The sequence below is a fragment of the Bos indicus genome, chromosome 27 (genome assembly GCF_029378745.1).
Source record: "Bos indicus isolate NIAB-ARS_2022 breed Sahiwal x Tharparkar chromosome 27, NIAB-ARS_B.indTharparkar_mat_pri_1.0, whole genome shotgun sequence".
Classification (NCBI taxonomy): Eukaryota; Metazoa; Chordata; class Mammalia; order Artiodactyla; family Bovidae; genus Bos; species Bos indicus.
In genome coordinates this window covers 36,482,287-36,509,259 of record NC_091786.1, presented here as the reverse complement: position 1 = coordinate 36,509,259, position 26,973 = coordinate 36,482,287, and the positions used below count along the sequence as shown (strand labels likewise).

Sequence of the window (26,973 nt, the reverse complement as noted above, 5' to 3'; positions counted from 1 at the left end):
CACACAACAGGCCAATGAATTCAAGAGACAAGGGGTTGAAGCAAGGAAGAGACTTAAATATGAGAGTTAGCTGACCAAGAAGATGTCAGGCTGGTGCCTCAAAATAACCACCTTAGAGGGGTCTGGATGCCAGGTTCTTTTATAGATCAGAGATGGGCGGCGGGTGAAGAAGCAAAGTAAAGTTTCCATTCATCTTGCAAACATCACCTAGAATGGCAGGCCTCAGGCAGGAGTATATATTAATATCTTCCTTTCTGCCAGCTGCAGGTGGACAGGGTTCTGAATAAAGGCACTTTAGTTGAACAGTCAGGCAGAGGGGCAGGATTCTCTGAGGCAGGCCCTTCTCTATGATTATAGTAACAGAAGCAATGAAAAGCAAGTCAAAGAAGCAGTTCCAACATGGGGTCAGAACTGGCTTCTTTTCTGCAACACAATTACTGTGGAATTATTTATATCTTACTTAATTCGCCCAAAGAATTCTGGTGGAACTTGAATAAAGATTAACTAGTAAACGTGTAAGTATGAGAAAGAAATTAGGAACCATTTAGGGAATGAGAAAGGACAATTTAAGCAGGAAGCTGGAGTACAATGCTAAGACTAGAGCTTACTTTATAGGATTGTTATGAGGATTAAACAAACTAACTTGTGGAGGGCAATCAGTTCACTGTCTAGGACACAAATGCTCAAAAAATATTAACCTCCTAGGACTTCCCTAGTGGTCCAGTGGTTAAGACTACAGGGGGCAGGTTCAATCCCTGGTCAGGGAACTAATATCCCACAGCCTAAAAAAAAAAGTTAGTTTCCTTTACCCACTTCATCTGCAGGCAATGAGTAGCCACAGAAGTTTTTAGAGAGGCAATGACATAGTTAGAATTAGACTTGAGGAAAATCGTAGGTTCATGGATAACAGAAGCAGTTATTTGAACTTTTAAAACATTTACATTTGAGCTTTGGAAAAACTTTGGATCTCAAGCAGTACCTCACTTTAAAGGCTGACACCAGTCTTTCATAAAAGCTTTGAACCCAAGAAAATAATCTCCTTTCAACCTTTGTAGTCGTGGCTGTTAAGACAAATTTTCTTCTGAGCCAATCTCGTATTTTCAGATTTACTTAGGAAGCCTTCTTAGGATTCCTGGTAAACTCCTTGGGGGCAGAAATAGTCGTTGACTTTTGTCCTGATTCTCACAGAACCTAAAAGAACTGGACAAGAAGCCAGGCTTGGGCAAACATGTGCTGAATTGGTATTGAATATTTTTCCTTAACAAGGCAGGAGAAAATGTAAGCATCGTGATGTGTAGAACATGATCTGCTTAAAGCAGAAAAAACTCCCATGGTAAGAAAAATGCCATCTCCTCTAAAGGAATGCGAATGGTAGTGGTTATGAGACAGGTCTGGGGCCCTTTGCTGCAGGGCTGCAAATGTGTGCAGCTGAACACACGCCTCCTTGAGCTACAAAGGGCAAAGAAATGATACGGGACTAAATACCAACATGCATGAGAAGCTGGGGTGAATCCTGGACCAAAAGGTTCAAAAAGACAAAATCCAACTGCCATTTCTGAAGAACCAGGAGCAAAAACTGAGCACTGGGAGCAAAGGGAGGGTACTGTGCATGCCCCCTGCACCCAGCACCACAAAGCGGTGGGAGAGCACCCAAGCCACCCCTCCCCCTGACCTGTGGACACACCCGGTGCCGATGCTGTTGTTCAATCGCTCAGTCATGTAGGACTCTTTGCCAGCCTGTGGACTGCAGCCCGCCAGGCTCCCCTGTCCGTGGGATTTCCCAGGCAAGAACACTGAATTGGGTTGCCATTTCCTTCTCTAGAGGATCTTCCTGGACCAGGGAGCGAACTCTTGTCTCCTGTATTTGCAGGCAGATTCTTTACCACTGAGCCACCAGGGAAGCCCAGACATACCCCTACCCTCACCCCATTTAAGGAACAAGCTTGTGCCCTGCTCTGGGAACAAGCAAAGGAACCTGTTACTCACTTTGGCTCCCACAAATTCCACTGCATCAGGGGCTCCAATAAAGTCTTGCCTGAATTCCTTGTCTGGCCTTTGGTCAATTTCACTTGATTGGGGAAGGCCAAGAACCCTGATCAGTATCAGTTATTCCCCTAAGGAGTCTTTTTGCAAGACTTGCACTTACTCCAGCAAAGTTACCATTGCTCAAAATATTTTTGGATCTTCTTTCCTTTTGTGGAGGGAATGAAGAGGATGGAATCTGGAACTCTGGTCTCACTGGGGTTTGAATCCACCTCCTCTACCAAGTAGCTGGATGTGGCCTTCAGTGGATCAGTCTGCTTTCTCATCTATAAAATGGGGATGTCAATATTACCTACCTGACAAATATACAAAACATTAAAAATGTATTTAATAGTAGAAACTGTTGACTCTCAGACAGATATAAAATGAACACATGCCAATGATTTCATTTAACTTACTATTTAATGAGAAAATCAGGAAAATGTTAAAACCAGTTCAAATAAGGATTTGGCTTTATTCTCTACAGAACAAAATTCAATTGCATTGCCATGGATAGGAATCACTTGCATAGCAATCATTAGGAAATATTCACATTACTATCGGTTTTCTATGAATTAACTTCTACCTCTACAGAGTTGTAAAATAGCCTATTCAAAAACACGGACATACCCTACAAAGATCAAGCCATCCCACTGAAAGGATATCCAGTAATCTCTTTTGTTCACTCCAAAAATCTAAGTTTTTCCTTGCATAGGTTGTTGTAAAGATTTACAGGGTTATCTACTTAAAGCATATGAGAGGCTGATTCATAGTAAATAAGTGATAAACATTGGATATTACTATCATTATTGCCTTCATGTCTATAGTGCATTACTTTGAAAATCTTGGTAGCTGTTTTTCTGCTGTGGAAGGGAGATTCAATTTTTTTTTTTAAAGGGCAAAGTTATTTGAAGTCAAGTCTGCTAAATATTAATTAAAGAACAGCAATTTTGTTTTTGAAGTAACTGAAGTTTCTTATTTTTTTGACAAGATGAGTGTTCTTTCAGGTCTCCTTGACTAGATACGTCAAAAAATCAGTTCTCAGAGGATTCTGTGAGATGGCAGAGCAGGAAGCACCGGGAATCTGTCTCTCCACCCAGACAGCAATTGCAACAGCAGAAATGCTCAAGGGAGCTCTCTGGGGTGAAATGAAAGGACACCAGACAGTAATTTAAAGTCCCACGAAGAAATACAGATCTCAATAAAGGCAAACACACGGGCGATGGTAAAAGCTAGTATCATTGTAACAATGGTTTGTAACTGTACTTTTTGTTTTCTACATGATTTAAGAGACTATACATTTTTAAGGAAAAAAAAGTCACATCAATTACAAGTGTAAAACTAATACCACTGTAACTTTAGTTTGTAACTCTAAATCTAGACTAACACACTTAAATGAATTTTTAATTTGTGTTTTTTGGGCATACAGTGCATAAAGATGCAGTTTTATGATATCAACCACTGAAAGGGGAGGTGACAGAATTGTAAGAAAGCAGTGTTCTTGTTTGTTTTTCTGTTATGGCTTTGCTGCAGGTTGTGGGGATCTTAGTCCCCCAACCAGGCATGGAACCAGCGCCCCCAGCTTTGGAAACACAGAGTCCTAACCACTGGACCACCAGGGAAGCGCCACGGAGCAGTTTTATAAAAAACTTATTTTGCCAGGAAAATCCCATGAGCGGAGGAGCCTGGTTGGCTGCAGTCCATGGGGTCGCTAAGAGTCGGACACGACTGAGCGACTTCCCTTTCACTTTTCACTTTCATACATTGGAGAAGGAAATGGCAGCCCACTCCAGTGTTCTTGCCTGGAGAATCCCATGAGCGGAGGAGTCTGGTAGGCTGCAGTCCATGGGGTCGCTAAGAGTCGGACACGACTGAGCGACTTCCCTTTCACTTTTCACTTTCATGCACTGGAGAAGGAAATGGCAACCCACTCCAGTGTTCTTGCCTGGAGAATCCCAGGGACGGGGGAGCCTGCTGGGCTGCCGTCTATGGGGTCGCACAGAGTCGGGCACGACTGAAGCGACTTAGCGGCAGCAGCAGCAGTGTTCCTTGATGACTAAGATAAGCCAGTTTACTATTTCATAAGATTGGAGGGGATCATTATTCCATAGACTCCAGATTTACTTTTGTAAATCCTGACTAATCATGGTTTTATCCTCTGGTGATTTGAACATTTTATCATATCTACTTTGATCTCTTATAATGTTTTTGCCTTAAGGTCAATTTCATCTGGTATTAATGTAACTATACAGATTTGGGGAAATTAGTGTTTGTATAGTGTGTATATATATATATATATATATATATATATTTCTACTCTTTTAGTCTGCATATGTGCTTTAGATGTATCTCCTTTTATTGGATAATAAATTTTAATAAATTTTCCTTTAGTTACAAAAAAAAATAAAAAACTTACTGAAGTTAAACTGATATAAATTCAAACGAAAGTGTTAAACTTTATCATGTTATCCTCATGATAACCACAAAGAAAATGGCTAGAGTACATGCAAAAGAAAATGAAAAAGGAATTTAAACACTCCACAACAAAAAATCAACAAAAAAGAAAAGAAGACAGGAATGTAGGAAATGAGGGGGGAAATGGCTATAGGGCATATAGAAAACAAAGAACACGATGACCAAAGTCTGTCCCTTCTTATCTGTAATTAACTTAAATGTAAATGAATTAAACATTCTAGTCAAAAGACATAGATTAGCCGAATGGATAAAAACACATGATCCAACTATATGCTGTCTACAAGAGACTCATTTGAGATGCAAAACACAAGAGGCTGAAAGGGGAAAGATGGAAAAAGACATTCCACGTAAATAGTAACCAAAAGAGAGCAGGGGTGACCATACTAACATCAGACAAAACAGACTTTAAGTTAAAAAAGTTTACAAAACAAAGGACATTATATATTAGTAAAAGAAGGTACAACAATTATAAGCAAGAGCCACCGGGGAAATCTCATAAGCAATAAGATATAGCAATTATAAACACTTACTACCCTAATGAAGGGCTTGCCACGTGGCGTAAGTGGTAAAGAACCTGCCTGCCAATGAAGGAGACAGAAGAGACATAGGTTTGATCCCTGGGTTGTAAGGATTCCCTGGAGAAGGGAATGGCAACCCACTCTAGTATTCTGGGCTTCCCTGGTGGCTTAGCTGGTAAAGAATCGGCCTGCAGTGCGGAAGATCTGGGTTTGATCCCTGGGTTGGGAAGAGGCCCTGGAGAAGGGAACAGCTACCCACTCCAGTATTCTGGCCTGGAGAATTCCATGGACAGAGGAGCCTGGCAGGCTACAGTCTATATGGTTTCCAGGTCAGACACGACTGAAGCAACTTAGCATGCATGCACACTCGTGTCTTTAACTCTTTTTTGTCTGTTTCTCTCTTCAACTCTGTCAGTTTTTGCTGTATACATTTTGATGGTATGTCATTAGGATGGTGCGTGCATGCCAAGTAGCAAGCTTGGTGGTGAAGACACCAATGTGCTGCGCTGTGCTTAGTTGCTCAGCTGGGTCCAACTCTTTGTGACCCCATGGACCGTAGCCCGGACAGGCTCCTCTGTCCATGGGATTCTCCAGGCGAGAATACTGGAGTCGGTTGCCATGTCTTCCTCCAGGCGACCTTCCCAGCCCAGGGATTGAACCCAGGTCTCCCACATTGCAGGCGGATTCTTTACCACCTGAGCCACCAGGGAAGCCCATGAATACTGGAGGGGGTAGCCTATCCCTTCTCCAGGGGATCTTTCTGACCCAGGAATTGAATCAGGGTCTCCTCCATTGTAGAAGTATTCTTTACCAGCTAAGCTACCAGGGAAGCCCAAAGACACCAATATCCACTCACAATAATGGGCAGAACAAACAGAAAATAAGAAAACGGAGGATTTATAGAAAACCACCTAGATCTACAGACGTATACAGAAGACTCCACCCAACAACAACAGCATCCGCTTTCTTCTTAGGTGCACAGGGGCATTTTCTAGAACAAACCATATATTAGGCCACAAATTAATAAGTGTCAATGAATTTTAAAAGACAAATAACATACAAAGTATCTCCTCTGGCCACAACAGGGTAAAGTTGGAAATCAATAGCAAAAGTAAAATTTAAAAGTTCACAAAATTATGGAAGTTAAATAATACACCTTTCAACAAACAACAGCTCAGAGAAGTCACAAGGAAAATTTAAAAAAATACTTAGACACAAATGAAAAGAAAAACACAGCACACCAAAACCTGTGGTTCATAAAGTACTGCTGCTGCTGCTGCTGCTGCTAAGTCACTTCAGTCGTGTCCGACTCTTCGCAACCCCATGGACAGCAGCCCACCAGGTTCCTCTGTCCATGGGATTCTCTAGGCAAGAATACTGGAGTGGGTTGCTAAGAGGGGCAATTTATAGCGATAAATGCTCACACTAAAAAACAAGAAAGAGAATCAACAAAGTAACTTTATAACTTAAGGAGCTAGAAAAAAGAGAACAAACTAAACCCAAAGTCAGCAGAAAGAAGGAAATGATTAGGTCTAGAGCAGAGAAAAACAAAATAGAGACGAGAAAAACGATAGAGAAAAATCAATGAACCCAAAAATCAGTTCTTCAGAAAGATCAAAAAATGGACAAAACTGCACCTTGATGGACTAAGAAAAAAAGGGCGAGGACTCAAATTACTAAAGTCAGAAATGAAAGTGGGGACGTGACTACAGATTCTACTGAAATAAAAAGAATTTTAAGAGTTCTATGAATAATTGTGTGCCTAAAATTTGACGATCTAGATGAAATAAAAACAAATTCCTAGAAACACAAACCACAAGACTAAATCAGAAAGAAGCAGAAAATATGCATAGATTTTATACCGACTGAGGGGACTGAATCAAGCATCTCCCAACCAAATACAGCCACGGACTTGATGGTTTCATTGTGAAGTCTACCAAACAGATAAAGAACTAATGCCAATCCTTCTCAAACTTTTCCAAAAAACTTAACTCATTCTATGAGGCCAGCATAACCCTATACCAAAGCCAGACAAAGACACTACAAGAAAACTATAGCACAGGGATCTATACTCAATATCCTGGGATAAACCATAATGGAAAAGAATACAAAAAAGAATGTAGATATGTGCTCAACTGAGTCACATTGCTGTACAGCAGAAATTAACACAACATTGTAAATGAACTATAGTTTAATAATAGAAGAAGAAAGGAAACAACAGACCAACATCCCTTATGAACATTGATGCAAAAATTCTCAAAAAATACTAGCAAACTGAACTCAACAGCATATTAAAAGGATTAAACACCACAATTAAGTGAAATTTATTCTTAGAATGCAAGGATGGCTCAACATAGGAAAACTATCAATGTAATAACTTTACAATTATTATAATAGCAAGTGAAGGAAAAAACAAAACCTCTTATCAATTGATGTATAAAAAGCATTGGGCAAAAATCAACACTCTTTCATAGTAAAACCACTCAACAAAATGAGAAGAGAAGGAAACCAGCCCCATATAATAAAAGCCATATGTAAAAACCCACACCAAACATCACATTCAACAGTGAAGGACTGAAAGCTTTTCATCTAAGATCAGAATGCCCGGCTTCACTTCTTCACCATAGTACAGGAAGTTCTAGCCAGAGCCTTTAGGCAAGGAAAATAAAGGGTATTCAAATTGGAAAGGACTAAGTAAAATTAGGCTTCCCTGGTGGCTCAGTCAGTAAAGAATCTGCCTGCAATGCAGCAGAAACAGGTTCAATCCCTGGGTTGGGAAGATCCCCTGGAGAAGGGAATGGCAACCCACCCCAGTATTCTTGCCTGGAGAATCCCATGGACAGAGGAGCCTAGTGGGCTATAGTTCATGGAGTTGTAAGAGTTGGACATGACTTAGTGACTAAACCACCACCGCTACCACCAAATAAAATTATGTTTGCAGATGATATGACCTCATATATAGAAAACCCTAGAGACTCCACAAAAAAGTTGTTAGAACTAAAACATGAATTCAGCAAAGTGGCAAGACAGAAAGTCAACACACAAAATCCAATTGCATTTCTATACATGAACAATCTGAAAAGGAAATTATGAAAACAGTTCCATTTGCAATAGCATCAAAAAGACTAAAATATCTAGGAATTAACTGAGACGGTAAAAGACTTGTACAATGAAAACAGCAAGACACTGCTGAAAGAAAGAAAAGAAGACATAAATCAATGAAAACACATTGCATGTTCATGAGCCAGAAGAGAGAATATTGATAAAATGTTAATACTACCCAGAGATCTACAGATTCAAAGCAATCTCTATAAAAATGTTTTGTAGAAAGAGAAAAAACCCATCCTAAAATCTCTCCTTTTAAGATTCATATGGAATTTCAAAGAGCCCACATAACCAAAGAATCTTGAAAAAGAGGAACAAAATTTAAAGAATTGTGCATAAAAGATACTATCCAAAGAGTAAAGAGGCAACCCACAGAATGAAAGAAAGCATTGGTAAATCATATATCTGGTAAGGGATTAACATCCAGAACATATACTGAACTCCTAAAACTCAATATCAATGAAAACAACCCAATTAAAAAAGCCACAAAGCACTTGACATTTCTCCAAAGAAGATATAGGAAGAGCCAATAAGCACATAGAAGATGTTGAATCACTGGAGAAACGCAAAATTACAGTGATATAACTCCATATTCATTAGGATGGTTACTATTTAAAAAAAAAAAATAGAAAACAAGCATAGGCAAGGATGCAGAGAAACTGGAGACCTTGCAAAATGGTAGAGCTGCTGTGGAAGAGTGTGGTGGCTCCTCAAAAAATTAACAACAGAATTACATTATGACCCAGGAATTCTACTTCTGATATTGATATTTGCACATCCATGCTCTCAGCAGCATTACTCACAACAGCTGAAATGTGGAAGCAACCCAAGGGCCCACTGACAGATGGATGGTCTATCCATACAAGGGAGTATTATTCAGCCTTAAAAAGGAAGGAATTTCCAACACGTGCCACAAACTGGATGAACCTTGGGGAAATTATGCTAAGGGAAAGAAGCCAAGACAAAAAGACAAACTTGTCGCAGAAAGACAAACTATTTGCTTCCACTTAACATGGTAATTCAGTTCAGCTCAGTTCAGTTCAGTGGCTCAGTCGTGTCCGACTCTTTGCGACCCCGTGAATCGCAGCACGCCAGGCCTCCCTGTCCATCACCAACTCCCGGAGTTCACTCAGACTCACGTCCATCGAGTCGGTGATGCCATCCAGCCATCTCATCCTCTGTCATCACATGGTAATTATAGTAGTCAAAAGCATAAAGACAAGGCAGCAGGGTGGTTTCCAAGGACTGGGGGCAAAGAGTTACTATTTAACGGGTAGAGTTTCAGTTTTACAAGATGAAAAGTCACAGGCATGGAGAGTGGTGATAGATACCAACAAGGTGAATATATTTAATATCCCTGAACTGTGCACTTAAAAATGGTTAAGATGGCAACTATATGTATTTTATCATAATACAAAAAAAAATCAATTTTCAACAATTCCAAATGTTTGGAATGTTTAGCCTCCCATTATAAATCACTTAATATTCCAGTACTTTGGCCACCTCATGCGAAGAGTTGACTCATTGGAAAAGACTCTGATGCTGGGAGGGATTGGGGGCAGGAGGAGAAGGGGACGACAGAGGATGAGATGGCTGGATGGCATCACTGACTCGATGGACGTGAGTCTGGGTGAACTCCGGGAGTTGGTGATGGACAGGGAGGCCTGGCGTGCTGCGATTCATGGGGTCGCAAAGAGTTGGACACGACTGAGCGACTGAACTGAACTGAACTGGAGATTACATGAAGTATTTTTTAATTGAAATAGTTGATTTACAATACTGCGCTAGTTTCAGGTGTACAAGCACGACAATTCAGTTATATATATGTGTGTGTGTGTATATGTTATACATGTACACATTCTTCAGATTCTTTTCCCTAATAGGCTACTACAAAATATTGAGTATAGTTCCCTGTGCTGTATAGTCAGTCCTTGTTGGTTATCTGTTTTATATACAGTAATAAGCATATGTTACTTCAGTTCAGTTCAGTTGCTCAGTCGAGTCTGACTCTTTGTGACCCCATGAATGGCAGCACGCCAGGCCTCCCTGTCCATCACCAACTCCCGGAGTTCACTCAGACTCACGTCCATCGAGTCAGTGATGCCATCCAGCCATCTCATCCTCTGTTGTCCCCTTCTCCTCCTGCCCCCAATCCCTCCCACCATATGTTACTACCAACCTCCTAATTTATCACTTCCCCCACCCCTCTTTACCCTTCAGTAGCCTGTGTTTTCTATGCCTGTGAGTCTATTTCTGTTTTGGAAATAAGTTTTTTTTTTTTTTTTTTTTTAGATCTCACATATAGGTGATACCGTAGGATATCTTTCTGAAGTACTGGTGAATAACACTGTTATTCAACAGTTGCCCCAGAAAGCTTCACGGTCAACTCGTGTCCCTCGCAGAGGCAGCAGGGGTGTGCAGGGCGGCGTGGAAGCCTGTAGTTGGGCAGAGTGAACATAGTCAGGGTCTTGCTGCAAGGTCACAGCTGATACGTGCTTTTGCTGCAGCTGGAAAACTCAGACAGGGACCTGCAAGCACTTCTCAGGGACCTGGCTGGCGACAAGCTTGTAATAGAGTGTGACGCCGTTACCTGAATCGGTGTCCCGTCACACTTCCAGTGACGCACTGTTACCTATAAAGCAAGATGCTCCCCACACGTTGAAAACGTTAGAGACAATGTCACACTAAATCACACCGATTCCCTATACTTGGTTTTGAAATTCAACTTCCCCTTTATTTTGAAATGACTCATCTAAACCAGTCTTCCTTTGAACAGGTGACCTAGGAAGTGAAGCAACGCATGCTGTGCCCGTCCCATGTGTGCCTGGCACCGCGGGAAGGAGTGGGTGACACGACACAGCTCCGTCCTCTCCTCTCCAGAGCAGCGGAAGCGGTGGGACAGGAGCACGCAGGCGACCCCGAGGAAGGAGACCTGGGTGCAGACTCAGTGCCAGATGCTAACCCTCTTTTCCCTCTATTCCCTGGAGGCTCAGACATTACAGAATCTGCCTGCAATGTGGGAGGCATGGTTGGAGCCTTGGATTGGGAAGAGCCCCTAGAGGAGGAGGGCATGACAACCCACTCCGGTATTCTTGCCTGGAGAATCCCCATGGACAGAGGAGCCTGGTGGGCTACAGTCCACGGGGTTGCAGAGAGTCAGACACGACTGAGTGACTAAGCACAGCACCGCACCAGCAGCCCTGCCTGCTTCTGAGGGTGCTGGATGACCAGGGGGTCCTTGCTCCCAAAGCAGGAAGTGATCTGGGCCCAGACCGCCTCGCAGACCTCACGTGCACCCTTTCCACTGTGCCACTGCCTTCCAGCCTCACTGACTGCAGCAGAATTCATTTCTGCCACAGGGCCTTTGCACAAGCTACCTTTTCTTTGCCTGGAAAGCCCTTCCCTCTGAGCTCTGTCTCTGGCCCCTTCTTGTTATTCAAATCTCAGCCTAACTGAGTGAGATTAGCTGAAATTAGTGAGAGCCCCTCAGAGCACCCCCTCTAAGCATGCTGGTGAGCCCCTATTCTGATTCTCCATGAGGCACTGCTCCCACCTAGCAGAATCAGTGAACCTCTCATCTGGGTGGAACCCCAGCACACTGGACTGTACCCGGCATGCTCTGCTCACTGAACGTTTTTCAATGAATGGCTGAGAAGGGTGAGAATGCTCTGGAGAAAATGAAGTACTGCATGAGATATAAAATGCTTTTACTAACGAATAAAAAACACTCCCCCCTGCTTTCACTTGAATGTCTTCTCTTGGAAATGGCAGCAACATCGCACTGGTTACTCTACGAGGCTACATTGTGTAGATGGGAACCTGCCTTCCTGGGGAGCAAGAAAGGCTGGAACCCAGTTCCTCTGCATCATGTTTCAAGGGAAGACAGTTCATCTGCTGTCTGTACATCCCTCCCTGGGTGACACTGCCCGTTCGCTGAGTTTCATTCTGTCCATTTCCCTGGAGAAAGTGAACGCGGGTTGCAGGAGCGCGGCTGCCGCTCTGACCAGGTCCAGGCCGGCAGGTGGCCCGCAGGCTGGCCTGCGGAGGCTGCGGCTTGGATGCACCTCATCAGACCACACGCTGGGAACTGCCCACGGCTCCTTCTGCCACAAAACCCAGATCTAATAATAGTTTATTGGTTGGGTTGTGAGGCTCAGCTAAGCGTGACACAGGTTAGCTTTAAGTCCAAGAGGAGAGGTTCCAGAAGGTGAGTTTACCCGAGTCAGTGACTTCCACAAAGGGCGGCCAGGCGGTTGGAGCTATTTACACTCTTCCTGCCAGGAGGGCTGAGCACATGCTCCTGCTGCTGTCGGGTCGGGCCCACGGGTCCCCTCATCACAGACAGTGATGGCTTTCTGTGAACTGCCCCGGCCTCACTTTCCTCAGTTCAAACATCACCACCAAGGGGGTTTCAGTGACTCCGGCAGCAAGATCAGCACAGCTGCACCATCATCTGCTGATTCTGGCTGGAGTGGCAGAGCTGAGGACGAGTAAGCGGGCTGCTCTGAGCAGATCTCCATGGCCCAGGGACCTGCGGCACCGCCGAGATCACTGCTGTCCTTGGCACGGGGTGGCATGCAGGGTTTCCAAAAATGTGTCTTCTAAGGTCCCATGGCCTCATTTCTCAGTTAGTTATTTCCGGTTTTAAATTAGCTGTATGGCCCCAGAAGCGACCAGGGGTGCGACGGTTCTGTATCGCATCAAGTGCTGTGAGCCCTCCTCCAGGTCGATCACGTAGTCCCTGGAAAAGGAAGGGAACTCTGTACCCGCCCAGCTCAGTGGCAGCCCTGGTGGGACTGCTTCCCACCGTCCGCAGCGCAGGCATCACTCACCTCTGCTCGTCGTTTTCTGGTTCCACCAGGATGTTTTCTTGCCGCTCTTTCACTCTCAGAAACACGTATGCGTCTAGGTCTGGTTTGGGAACTGCCAGAAGAATGGTAACGTCATCACAAATGCTCAGCTAATAAGAGCAAGAGGGAAGAGCTGCTGAGATTAACTGCCTCAGTCACGAAGGGACCCTTGATAGAAAGCATGGTGGAGGGGCGGTTGTTGCATGGATTTGAGGAGAGATCTGGGCTCCTTCTAGAAACAGCCTACTTCCTGCAAGGTCTCACTCAGCACCCGCTCGCTGGACAAGTGGAGAGGTCTTAAGATAAGTGGAAGCCTGGGAGGAAGGAGTAAGGACCACTGGAGAGAAACATGCCTGAGAGTCTCAGGAGGACACAGCATGAGAACGGAGCCAGAAAACAGATCTGTGGAGAGGGCGGGAGGCTGGGATGTCAGGGAGATGGGGTCACACGGTGATGGCCTTGGACGTCAGGCTGAGGAACCCAGGCCACTGCTGGAAGCTGCCCTCCATGTCCCTCCATTGATCATAGGTTAGGCTGGTTCCCCTCCTCCTCCACCAGCCACACCTCGTCAGGAAGAGCCCAGAGCCGGCTGCTCCTCCAGCCCTGCACTGCCAGCAGAGAGCCCCACCACCCAGTGGGGTCCAGAGAACCTGCTGGACCACTCAGTGTTCAGGGCCCAGCTCAGGTGTGGGGCTGCCCGTGGTTCCCTGTCCACTGAGAAGGCTGAGGATAACTGGCTGCAAAAGTCAGGCACAAGTCCCCTGGGCTGCTCCCGGGTTCTGGACCTCCAGAGACTCCAACATCAGCAGAGTCAGCTGGGCCCACTGGGCAGCTGCTGATTCGAGGAAACCCTCAAAGGATGTTAGGTTACGACAACCTTCCCTGACCCTGCCAGCAGGGTTTCCATGCTCCAGGGGCCTGAGGGGGACTCAGGGCATCTGGGCTGAGTGAGCCAGGCTCTGATCTGCCCAGGGCAGGCTGCCCCCTGCACAGCTCCAGTCCTGGGAGCCTGGCTCTGGTCCTTGGAAGGGACCTAAGACAAGCAACGCTTGAGTGTCAGGAGGTGCTGACCAGCAACAAGTAGAAGGCAAGGCCTGGGCCAGCTCAGGAATCGACACAGGCCCATCGGTGGTTCCCAGCTGCTTGAACCCAGTGGACACGACAGATAGTGCTGGGCAGGGATGAGGTTCGTGGCCCCCACTCTACTCATATGTGCAGACAAAGAGGCTGAACTGGACAGGGAGTGGGCCTTCTGTGTCCCTCAGGCAGGTTCTCCAAAATGACCAGTTCAGAGTTCCACAAACCCTGCTTGGGCTGGGCTTGCTCCTGGAATTGTGTCCCCCCAAATTTACATGTTGAAGCCCTGAGCCCCAGAACTTCAGGACAGAACAGATTTGGAGACATGGCCTTTAAAGGGCTAAAATGAAGCCATTAGGGTGGGGCCCTAATCCAATCTGACTGGTGTCCCGATAAGAAGCGGGACGGACACTGGAGTGTGTGTGTGTGGCAGGCCAAGGGGAGATGCCTGGGGGGCCCCATGCTGTCAGCACGCTTGACCATCGACTCTGGCCTCTGGATCTACGCAAGAATCCATGCCTGCTGTTCAGACAGAACTGAGTATGGCAGCCAGAGCTAAGTCGCCGGCCCCCTGCAGCAGGGTTCACAGCGTGGCCCCCAGACTGGGTCGGGGAGAGACGTAATTGGGGGGGAACATTCAAGGTGGGCTGTCCTAGCCTCAGTTTGTGGGCCTGGACTCCAGGCCCCCTGGGAGGTCCTGCACGGAGACAGGGAGCTGGCAAAGATGAGGTGTGGACTGGAGCCTACGTGCCAGGGCCCCCGCTGGCTGAGCCGACCTCAGGAGTTACCCCCAGGACCCCTGCCCCTCTGCTCAGCAGACTCTTGGGGGGACTGAGTGAGGGGGTGATGGCTGTGCCTCTTCTCTTTCCACCTCAGTTCTGTTCCCTTCCTTAGCCTGGAAATTGCTCACAAATAAAGATCAGGAGCCCTGAGGGACACCCTGGAGGCCTCCTAGCCAACATCCCCCCTATCCCCAGAGTGGGGAGACAGGCCCTGCACAGCCTGGAATCTGTGAAGGAGAGGCTGCCCCTCCCACCCACCTCACCCCCGCCCAGAAAACAGAGACCTTGGCTGCTTCCATGCCCAAAAGAGCCCAGCACAGCGTGGATGCCCAGGAGGTAACTGAATATACCACGAGGCTGAGTCTACATTTGGAGAATTTCCTCCGAACCAGAAGAAGACAAAAGTGATGCTCAAATGGCTACAAATGGCTACCCTGGTACCTGCTTTTAACGATTCTTGGTTTTTAACCCAGAACCCTTCCTCTCTGTCTCTTTTCTGCTCATCTGTCTACATATTTATTTTCCTTCGTTCGAGGGAAGAGAGTGAAGCGAGTGTTCTGCTCACCTGTCCTCAAGAGATCCACCTTCTGTAGATTGGGAGGCATGTGCTTTAAGGCCGTGTCCTTCAGATAGGTCTCTGTGTTAGCCAGGAACCTGAAACACACACACCCAACGCCGTGACGACACACCCGGCGGAGCCGCCGGGGCCCCCAGACCCACAACAGGGGCCCTGCCACTGGCCTCGGGGACGCAACCACGCAACCCACGCTCCACGCCCGGGGGGATAAAGGCGGGTCCGCGCCGGCTCACTCTTTGGCAAAGACAAACTCCTCCGGAGAAAGGATGGGAGGCTCCTCCTCTCGGCGGGTCTTCTCCTTTTCAAGGGTGTGAGGGAAAAACTTCTCTATCTGCGGGACAGGAAACACCTGTCAACGCTTCACGCCATCAGTTAGTTTGACAAAGTGGGTCATCAAACGTCTTGTCTGATTCCAGCGGCACACAGACAAGTCTCCTGAGACAGGCGGGGGTTAATCTAGAAAGTGACTTTAAAAACGGTGAGTCTTGGGCTTCTCTGGTGGTTCAGTGGTAAAGAATCTGCCTGCCAAAACGCAGGAGACACAAGTTCGATCCCTGGTCCAGGAAGATCCCACATGCCGCGGGGCAGCTAAGCCCGGGTGCCACAACTGTTGAGCTTGTGGCTCTAGAGCCTGGGAGCCGCAACTACTGAGCTGGCTACTGAAACTCTCAAGTCTTAGAGCCCGTGCTCTGTGACAATAGAAGCCACTGCAACAAGAACCTCGAACCGCAACTAGAGAGCAGCCCCCAGTCTCCACGACTAGAGAGCAGCCTGCACAGCAGTGAAGAACCAGCAGAGTCAAAAATAAGTAATAAATAAGGCAAGACTTGGGACTTCCCTGGTGGTCCACCGGTTAAGACTCCTGCTTCCACTGCAAGGGGCACAGGTTCAATCCCTGGTCGGGGAACTAGGATCCTGCATACCACGTGCGGCCAAAAACAGGAAAAAAAAAAAAAGGTGGGTCTTCATGGTTGAGCCTCTTGCTAATCATAAGACCTACCTGCCACACTTCAAGAAGGCAGGTTTCAGAGAATTCGGAGGGAAGACCAGGGCTTGAAAAAGCAAGACAGTTTAAAAAGGGTGAAAGGGTTTCATGAAGGAAACTCTGGAGAGACAAGCGGAAATGGAGTTTAAGAGGCAGGATGGGGCTGCAGCCAGCATTTCCGTGTAGCTGTACAGCTGTCCTTCTGCGAGACGAAGCAGACACAGGGGCGGGACAGACAGACACAGAACATACGAGCTGCAGAGGAGTGACGCTCGAATCAGAGAGTATCACTGGCAAGGATAAAGTCCACAAATGGGTGAGGCTTGGAAAACGCTAAGAACTACCAGAAAACAGGACAACAAAGCTAAAAGCTGCAGAGAGCTGCGTGGTCAGGAACCAGAAGGGCAGTCTCTTGTTTGGGGTCAAGGCTGTCAAGATCACCTGGGCCACGGAAATGCCTTTTGCAAGAGGAGGAGCTGGAGGCCGAGGGAAGGCAGCATTTATCCTCAAAGGGGTGAGGTCTTCCAGCTCAGAACCACTGTCTTGTAGGAGGAGTTAAATTCACATGTGTACGGGGCCTAAGTGTGTCTCCCGTCTTCATGTGGACTGTCATTGCTGCTGCACTAGAATGCTTACCATTTCAGAATCTCAGTCACTGAGCTCAGAAGGGGTGGGAAAGATAAGAGGCAGGCGCGTTTCCTGATTTTCAAATATACAAAGGAGGAGGGGGATCGTCAACACAGATCAGGGTCCTTCAGGTCGTACGTGTTATTGTATTTGAATAAATACTGGAAAAGATAGTTTGTGAACTCATAGGAAAGTGACTGGTGACCGTGAAGAGGATTCACCCAACCACACACACAGAAAACTGAGCGGCCTGGTAGCTGAAGGTGGGCAGAGGCAGGCTGTGTGTCTCAATTTGTTCCAAACAGGCGGTACTGTCTCTGATGCCTTTGTGGACAAGCTGGAGCAGGGGTGGGGAGACCGGTGACAGTACAGGCTAGAGACTCATAGACAACTCAACACCGGTTCAGTGACGGATGCTGACCCACGGGGAAGGCCCAGGGGACCCATGTCTGACTCTGGCCCAGTCCTATTAACGAGCCACGTAAGACCTCTGATGACACACTCATCAAACTTGCGGAGATAACGAATAAACTAGGTGACGAGATCGAGATCCAGAGACCAGGGAACTGCCCAGCTTAATAAGGAGAAGCTTAAGAGGGACAAGTTTTGAGCTCTACATGGAAGGATCAAAAATCAAGCCATGCAAATATAGGACAGTGACAGGAAGGGGTAATAATCATGACAGCTGAAAAATTACATAAGAGGCTGGCACTCATGGTAAGTGCAGAATGAACCCAGGCTGTCACCATCAGAGACGCCATGCAACCCCGGGTGGCATTACTCCCAGTCTGATGTCCAGGAGAAGGGAAGTGACCATCCTGCTTTTCACACAAGCGACCAAATGACAAGAGGAATTCCATGTTCTGTTACAGGTGGGATAATTTAAGGAGAATACTGACAAATGTTTTAGGGAAGAGATCAGGAGAGTTAAGGGAAATAAATGGCTGAAATGTTTAACTGAGAGGACTCTGATGAGCCTTTGTGAGCGGTCCTCAGAATTGGAAGTGACCGCACGTGGAAGATGGTACATCGGGGATCATGGTGATCCCTGAACAACAGGGGGTTTGGGGGAACCACACCTTCGACCCCAACTCCTTGAATAACTTTGCAGTTGGTGCTCCGTATCCAAGGCTCTGCACCTGCAGATGCCTCAACCGTGGACCACGTTTATAGCACATATTTACTGAAAAGATCCGTGTATCAGTGGACCTGTGCGCTTCACACCTATGCTGGTCAAGAATCAGCCGTATTTGCTTTGTCGTAACTAAGAGGACAAGTGGAACCAAATGAGAAGAATCTTCAAGGAGGTAAGAACCTCCCAGGGTTAAAACAGACATCATACAAAACACTGAGTAAGAATTTTTGCAGTTCTGTTTTTATAAGTCAGATACAGCTGCATGTCATTATCACGGTCCACATGACACTGCCTGAACGACACGCAAAACACTTCTCAAGACGAGGTCCCCTCTGGTCAGTAGTCTGTTCAGCCCCTTCCAACACCTCCACCCTCAGCACTGCCCCGCGGTCACTCCAGGGGGCGCCATTCTCGCAGCAGGCAGACTGAAAGTGTCCCCGGAGGAGGAGGCCGACGGCCACCCGCGCCTTTCGTCTGCTCCTCCAGGACAATCTGTCGCCCTCTTGACTCTGGCTCCCCTGACGTGGGGCCTGGGGAGTGCTTCCAGGCCCGGGACGCTCCCAGCCCCCACCCAGGACCCTCAGCCCCCACGACAGGCTCCCCGACCTTCATGAGCCGACAGCGCAGGTAGCTGCTCAGGACAAAGCGGATCCGCTCCATCTCCATCTGATGGATGCTGACCTTCAGGTCCCCCTTCTTGGCCCTCTTGAGATTTTCTTCCTGTTCAGAGAGAAAAAGAAGTTTGTAAAGAAAAAAAAAAAAAAAACGAGAGTCAAAGACTAAGAACGTTTTTTTGTTCAATCTGCCTGCGGTCTGCGAGGACCGTCATCATTGGCAACACCGAGGACTCGGAGGCTACACTGAGGTCAGAGGAGGACAAAATACTCCCTGTGTAAGAGCTCTCATCTTCTTCTCATCTCTTAATTATACAAACAATACGTGACCACAAGCTCATGACACAGTGCAAGCAGTACTCATTCACTTTTAGAAAAAGACCATTTCAATAGAATCTGAATTTGGTCAGTCAGAAGAACTCCAACCCGAAGAACTCCAACCCAAGTGTAAACTAGATAATACAGCAGGTAAGAAATGTCTAACGGGTCTTAAAAGCAATGTGAAAACACCAGTTGAGAACCTGTAAAATACCAACGTTTTAAAGCTAGCCTGAGGCTGGTAGTGGCTGAAACTGGCTCATCTAAGCCGAGGACCACATACTCAGGGGGCTTCCCTGGTGTGGCAGTGGTAAAGAATCTGCCTGCCAATGCAGGAGACGTGGGTTCGACCCTTGGGTTGGGAAGATGTCCTGGAGAAGGAAATGGCAACCCACTCCCACGGACAGAGGAGCCTGGCGGGCTACAGTCCACGGGGTCACAAGAGAGTCGGATACGACTTTGCGGTTAAACAACAACACACTTAGAGGCTACAGGGCCAGGCTGGTAAGGAACGTAGAGAGGAGGGCACCCAGGGGCCGGCGGCCTGGGGGGCATGCTGGGAGGGGTGGCCCCTGCCCTGCACTTGTCAGCTGTTCTCATGCACAAACGTGGGAAGGCTGAGAACAGGTTTTCAGAAGCTGACATCCCTGGGGTATCATGGGAAGCTGACGTCCAGATGTTCCCAGGAGCTCCCAGGCTTTGTAAGCATAGATAAGGAATTTAACATTAAAAAAACTAAAAAACAAAAAACCCCAAACTAGGCTGGACCCAACAAAACAGATTTGCTCTCAGACTTTCACTGCGCTCAAACACCTCCTAAGGGTCTCTCCTTTGGACCCTGAGGCAGGCACTGCTTACCATGTGTTCCAGCTGCTCCATGACACATTCTACGATTTCAGACTTGTTTTCCAGCAGCTCAGGGGCAAACTTTTCATTCATCCAAGCCTAAGAGACAAAGCCAAAACAGAGCATTACTCACCATGGAGCAAAATAACCCTGTGAGTCAGCACATACCCCTAAAATCACAGCGACCTCAGCAAAGAAAACGACCAGTTAGAAATACTGGGAGTGCTTTGAAGACAAGTTATGTTTAATGACGGCTTCTTTATTTCCTTTAGTGGGAAGCCTGTGTCCCTAGCACACTTACAGCTGAGAGGAACCCCACGTGGTGTCCACAGGTCTATACCCGACATTGCCCACCAGGGGGCACTAGCACCCTTCCATCCTGAAAGATGAAGATGAGCTCTACAAACCTCCCATCTCTTCCTTCCTGAAGCTTGGTGCACTTTACAAATACTTTTTCACTTATCACTACAATATCTGAGAGGAAACGGATTCAGGTATCCTTTTATGTTATTTGCTAACTGCATAAGAGTACAAAGGATCACAGATGAAAATGGAAACTCATCTGTTACGCAGTTGTGGAACAAGAGGTTAAATCCCTAATTTATGACTCAGGCCCAGATGCTTGGTACACTTCAAAAACCACCAAGGCTTAGGGAACTGAAATACCCGCAGGGGGCTGAGGAACCCGCACTTATCTTTCAATCACAGAAAATTTAGTTTTAGCATAGCTCAGAATTACAGGCCAGGCAAGCTCCATTTATCCATTTTGACACCCTCAGCCTCTGTTTCTCCAGTCATCACCATCCAGAAGCATTATTAAATACTGGCTATTGCTACTACAGCAAAATTTTTTCTTTTTTCTTTTTTGTTTTTCAGGTGTTTAGGCTTCTGGAATAGTTTGCAGATATATAAAACTAACCAGAAAGAGGGTCTGTATTTTCAAGCAGCATAATGAATGAGAAAAGATCAAACTGTCAGTAAGGACTTACAGCAGGAGTTTTTCTTTTAACTGACTTTAATATACACTGAATAGGTAAAAAAAAAATTTATGAAATACATAAAATGAAAAACAGCGGTAAACAGCTGAGTGCACATAACTTCACTAAAGAATACCATCTTTTTATAAGTCCCCTTGCCTCTCTCCCTCCCTCCTCAAAGGTGATCATTAACCTGAATTTAGGGTTTAATTTTCTGTCATTTCACTACATCTGTTTGTATCTCTACACGGTGCTTAACAACCTTCCCATGACAGGGCACTCAAAGAAAAGACAATGTTTGTATGGTACGCTGGGCAAAATGGAGGAGATGTGGGGAGATTTCTCATGTACAGTATGAAATCATGATAATAAAAATACATAACACTAGGGGAAGTTTATACTAGTACAAAACGTCCAAATAAAATCTTGTCAAAATTTTTAGTGAAAATCTAGTGTTTAAGTTCAGTCCTTTAAAATCCAGTTCTGTGTTTGAAATGACTTTGAAAAAATTTTAACGACAATCTGTTTGTCACTATTACTGGGAGGAAATGTGCCCGCCTCCACTGCTCAGTTTATATGTTAAAGTCCTCACTCCCAGCGCCTCAGAAGGTCTTTGGAGATGAGGTCTGTAAAGAGGTAGTTAGGTTAAGATGGCGTTGCTGACTCAACGGACACGACTCTGAGCAAACTCTGGGAGATAAAGGACAGGAGGCCTGAGAAGAATCGGGCAAGACTTAAGCTCAGTTCAGTTCAGTTCAGTCGCTCAGTCGTGTCCGACTCTGCCACCCCATGAATTGCAGCACGCCCGGCCTCCCTTTCTATCACCAACTCCCGGATTTCACTCAGACTCACGTCCATTGAGTCAGTGATGCCATCCAGCCATCTCATCCTCTGTCGTCCCCTTCTCCTCTTGCCCCCAATCCCTCCCAGCATCAGAGTCTTTTCCAATGAGTCAACTCTTCACATCAGGTGGCCAAAGTACTGGAGTTTCAGCTTTAGCATCATTCGTTCCAAAGAAATCCCAGGGCTGATCTCCTTCAGAATGGACTGGTTGGATCTCCTTGCAGTCCAAGGGACTCTCAAGAGTCTTCTCCAACATCACAGTTCAAAAGCATCAATTCTTCGGCGCTCAGCTTTCTTCACAGTCCAACTCTCTCGTCCACACATGACCACTGGAAAAACCACAGCCTTAACTAGACAGACCTTTGTTGGCAAAGTAATGTCTCTGCTTTTCAGTATGCTATCTAGGTTGGTCATAACTTTTCTTCCAAGGAGTAAGTGTCTTTTAATTTCATGGCTGCAGTCACCATCTGTAGTGATTTTGGAGCCCAAAAAAATAAAGTCTGACACTGTTTCCCCATCTATTTGCCATGAAGTGATGGGACCAGATGCCATGATCTTCATTTTCTGCCTTAAGCTGCTGAAGGACAAACTGGTTAAACCAGAGGTTAAAATGCGGTCGTTAGGGGGCGCCCTAATCCAATGTGGCCGGTGTCCTTGCAGAAGAGTAGGAGGCGGATTCGGAGCGACTCGAGGGTCAGTCCGTGGGCGCCTTCTCTTCTTCGTGGACGTTCACTCTCTGTGTGAAATTATCTCCAGGGAGGAAAGAGCACGTGAGGACACGGAGACAGTCGTCTCCAAGGCCAGGAGCGGGGCCGCAGGGGAGACCGAGCGTGTCAGCCCCTGAGCTTCTCTCAGACAGAGGAGCCTCTAGAAGGCAGAAGACACGCTTCTGCTGTTGGAGCCGCCCCGCCCAGGTACTTGTTAGGCAGCCTTAGCAAACTCACACGACCGTTAAGATGAGAAACTCTGTGTTTTAGGCAATAAGTTTGAAATCTTTTTTTTACTACAAGCATTCAGGAGTATCCTACACGGGCTCCTGGAGCCGTGCTCACCAGTGGCCGGTCGGGCCACCCCACACAGCGGCTGTCCAGGCGGTCGGCCGCCCACAGGGCATCACTGCAGGAGAGCCTCAGGCCCCGGGTGCAATTCCTGCTCACCCCCTGCCGAGGCCGTCAGATCCACCGTCCTTGGGTTGCCTTCCGAGGAGCCCTGAGGACACTCAGAAGCCATCGGTCTGGGGCCCCGCTGTCCCCGAGGACCGGGGGCAGCATCCGGGCCCTTGCGGAGCCTCGGCCTGTGCGGCCGCCATGCTGGCCAGCTCCGCCCTGGACAACAGCCTGGCAGGGGTCTGAGCTGTACAGTTTCCTTAGCAACCATCGTTTGCTTTTCTACATGATGCTCCTGAGAGCTATCTCTGCGGCGGCAGGAGCTTTTATCCATCTTCCTACTCTTTTTCCCCCTTTATGTGTATATCCCTTCCTCTAGGTATGCACCTGAGAAGAGAATAATTGGGCCATGGGATATGTGTGCCTTCTTCAACAGAAAATGACAAGTTATTTTTTAAAGTGACAGTACCACGTTTCACATCCACCGTGGTATGAAAGGGAACGCGTCAGTCGCTCAGTCCTGTCTGACTCTGCAACCCCAAGGACTGTAGCCCGCCAGGCTCCTCTGTCCATGGGGTTTTCCAAGCAAGAATACTGGAGTGGGTTTACAAGTGTGCCAAAGGCTCTACACTCTTGCCAACACTCCCTACTGTTCACCATTTTCATTTCTGCCCATCTGATGGGTATGAGTGATATCTCACTGGGTCTGAAATTTTCAGGGTGTCTGTGAATCTCCAGATAGTATATGCACAATTCTTTGTGAGTGTACACGTGCATTGCTCTGGGAGGAAGTGCCAGAGTTTTCACCAGATTCTTAAAAAGGTTTGTGATAGAATTTATTTTTTCAAGGATTTTTGTTTGTTTAATACATTTGAAAAGAATGCATATACAAAGAATTGAGATATAAGAAAGCACTGGTTCAGCACTAATGAGATCTATAAGAATTAGGATGTGGGGAAGATTATGTAACATTTCTAAAACTTGGAAATTGCAACCCAAATAAGCTGATAGAATCTCTACTAACACTTACGAAGAGTCTTCATAAGACCTTCCCCAGGATTTTTATTAAACTAGAAAGCCTCACCTGGCTGCTCCAGGGTTTCTCATATACAAAACAGAAATAAGGGGAATTCCCTGACTGGTTAAAATTACGTTCCTTGGGTTTTGTCACTCACAATGGCATGTAGGGCAGGGGAGAATGAAGAATCCTAAAGTAACAGACACAAGAGAGTTCTGGAAAGGGGGCAATTGCAGGGACAGCAATAAGGCAGCAGGTGGACTGAATCAGAGAGACCTGGGTCACTTCCTGGCTCTGATGCTGTCTGTGGCCCTGGCGAGTTACTCTACACCTCTCATCGCGAAGCTCCAGTTTCCTCATCTGCGGAACGGAGATAACACAGTACCTCCCTCAGGGGGTTGTGAAGAGCATTACTGCTCACGGCTGACACTCAGTGAGCCCTTCACACACCTCAGTCTACACTCAGTACTTCACGCACGTTATGTCACCCAGTCCTCACAACAACTCCATGAGGCAGCCACTACCATTACCTCCGCCTTATAGTCAAGGGCGTGCTGGACACAAACTATACAACCTGCCCACATTTGTAAAACTGGCCAGAGGCACGGAGGGGTTTAAACACAGATAGTCTGAACTCTTTAACTACCAAGGCTTCATGAGACCAGAAATATAAAGAACCCTGACACACGAGCAATACTCAACAAACCACAGTGACTATGACTAAAAGGAGAAACATCCCAGGAGTGATCTGAGGCAAGTAGTAGAAATGTACAGAATGGTTGGCAAAAGAAACTGGAGGAAAAGGAAGGATGAGACCAGTTTTCTCCTAAAGGTGTTTTAGCATTTTCTAGAACTTTTAAGTCTCTATCAGGCACTTCTGTAGTCCCCACAAATACCAAGTAGATCCTTGCTTTGTGAACCGTTCTTGTAACTGTCCCCAAAGCTGACCTTTACTGGACCCACCTGAGGATTCTGTGTTCGACATTATGAAGTTTCTATCTGGCTGTGCCTATACTTCCTGCTTCTGTGGAGATGGTAAGACACAGTCTCTTCTCTTCTAAGAAGCCTTGAATTCCATCCCCTCATTTCTTGAATCCTGACATTTGCAGCGCTGGACTAGCTAAAGAGGCTGCGCTTGCAGCAGGGGGATTCCATGTGGGCTGCTTACCTGCTCCAGCCGGTCGATGAGCTCTGCAGGGGTCAGGATCACCTCCTCACTGTCCCCATCAGAGTCCTGTCCCAAGAGGTCTGCTTCCTCTGCCATCTTCTCTGAAACCAGGAACCTAATAAATAAAAGAACCCATATTATGCTGTGTGTTTGTATTTATTTGCAAGAACACGCAACTATGGTACCTGGGAAAAAGAGGTTTACGTGGATTGTAGACGCTCTTTGGCAGTGGCCAGAGAGTTCACTGGCTTTGGTTTTGTAATGCGTTGCCTCTTCCTTCAAATCTTAGGTCAGGGATCAATTTCTCAAAGCCGTCACTCCTTATAAGGGTTTCCACGTGCTCGCTGAATAGAGCACCAATCACATCTGTTTGCCTTCCAGGAGGAGGTCCTTTCCGCAGTGGCTGCACTGGCTTCGGCTCTAATATTAATCATGGCACCTCTCAGGGCTGGGGACACAATGATCTGGCCGGTCAGTGACTCAGAGGCTTAGGAAGATGGGTGATGGAGACGTGGTCGCATCCTTGGAGCCTCAGTCAATTCAGTCAGTTCAGTCGCTCAGTCGTGTCCGATTCTTTGCGACCCCATGGACTGCAGCATGCCAGGCCTCCCTGTCCATCACCAACTCCCGGAGAGTACCCAAACTCATGTCCATTGACTCAGTGATGCCATCCAACCATCTTATCCTCTGTCGTCCCCTTCTTCTCCCACCTTCAATCTTTCCCAGCATCAGGATCTTTTCAAATGAATGAGTCAGCTCTTCGCATCAGGTGGCCAGAATATGGGAGTTTCAGCTTCAGCATCAGTCCTTCCAATGAACACTCAGGACTGATTTTCTTTAGGATGGACTGGTTGGATCTCCTTGGAGTCCAAGGGACTCTCAAGACTCTTCTCCAACACCACACTTAAAAAGCAACAAATCTTCGGCGCTCAGCTTTCTTGGAGCCTCAGGGATTCCGAAAGCACATTCCTCCCTGCTCCCCTCCTGGCATCGCGGGCATAGGGTCACCGCCTCCCCCCAGACGCACGCGCACATACACACACACACACACACACACACACACACACACACAGACACGCGGCGAGCGCGCTTCCAGTGGGCCTACGCGAACGCTCACCCGGGTCGGGGCAGGCTGCGAGGCCCTCCGAATCGGCGGGCAGCGACGGCAGGACGCTCGCGGGAAGCAGCCCGAGGAGCAACCGGCCGCGGAACGCTTGGCTCGAGCCGCTTCCCAAACAGACCAGAGCGTTCACTTCGCAGATCCCGCGCTCCTCTCTGACACTTCCCGTCCAGGTGCAACGTCACCGCGCACTAGCGACGCTGTCCAATCACGGCCAGGAGGCCCCGCCCACCCTGGGAGTGGGGCCTGCGTGCCCGCGGCCCGCTTTCCCCGCCCCTTCCCTAATGGAGGCGGCGGGGGGCGGGTCCCGCTGCGCCCCGCCCACCTCTGTCAGGGTCCGGCGTGCGGCCCCAGCTCGCACAGCCCATGGGCCGTCGGCAGGGGGCGCCCGGCCCCCGCAGCTGAGGAATCGGGCGGCGTGAGTCTTCGCGCCACCTGGCACAGGCGCCCGCGTGTGCTCTGGCCGAGCCCGGGCGGCAGGGAGGTGCACTGTGTTAGTTAGATCAGGCCGCTTCCACCTTTAGGGTCGTCTTCCCCACCCTTCTGGCTCCCGCGTCTCTGCCGGGGCTGCGGCTATGGCCACTACCCCCGGCTCTGAAGGCCTTTAGGCGAGTGGTTCTTAAAATGCGGTTCAAGACCACCAGCAACAAATCGGCCTGGGACCCCTGAGAAATGCAAGTTCTCAGGGCCAACCTACACCTGTGAAATCAGAAACGGGTGTGTGGGTAGGGGGAGTTCAACAGACTTGGCTCATCAGATGATTCTGATGCAGATGACCTTGGAGAGCCATTGCATTAGACAATCCCAGCT

The 26,973-nt window shown here is 47.4% G+C and overlaps 1 protein-coding gene across 2 annotated transcripts; it reads right to left on the bottom strand.

Moving 5' to 3' along the window:
* Nucleotides 1-11,810: 11,810 nt before the first annotated feature.
* On the bottom strand, nucleotides 11,811-26,334 carry GINS4 (GINS complex subunit 4). 2 transcript variants are annotated; one of them, XM_019953627.2, is made up of 8 exons: nucleotides 26,161-26,334; nucleotides 25,044-25,158; nucleotides 19,944-20,030; nucleotides 18,760-18,873; nucleotides 15,640-15,737; nucleotides 15,395-15,483; nucleotides 12,953-13,043; nucleotides 11,811-12,861 (listed from the first exon to the last, which is right to left on the bottom strand). In XM_019953627.2, the coding sequence occupies exons 2-8, from the start codon at nucleotides 25,137-25,139 to the stop codon at nucleotides 12,765-12,767; spliced, it is 672 nt and encodes a 223-aa protein (XP_019809186.2). In that variant the 5' UTR covers nucleotides 25,140-25,158; nucleotides 26,161-26,334; the 3' UTR covers nucleotides 11,811-12,764. The 2 variants fall into 2 exon arrangements, with proteins under 2 accessions (XP_019809186.2, XP_070637575.1); XM_070781474.1 differs by lacking the exons at nucleotides 25,044-25,158; nucleotides 26,161-26,334 and adding an exon at nucleotides 22,909-23,478.
* Nucleotides 26,335-26,973: the final 639 nt, after the last annotated feature.

What these genes read in the sequence shown, in the direction of transcription:
- GINS4 (XM_019953627.2), bottom strand. Translation starts at nt 25,139, where the DNA reads ATGGCAGAGGAAGCAGACCTCTTGGGACAGGACTCTGATGGGGACAGT. An exon ending in GAGTTTGTCTTTGCCAAAGA is followed by an intron (nt 15,484 to 15,639) that starts GTGAGCCGGCGC and finishes TGTGTGTTTCAG; the next exon opens with GTTCCTGGCTAACACAGAGA. An exon ending in CCAGAAAACGACGAGCAGAG is followed by an intron (nt 12,862 to 12,952) that starts GTGAGTGATGCC and finishes TTCCTTTTCCAG; the next exon opens with GGACTACGTGATCGACCTGG.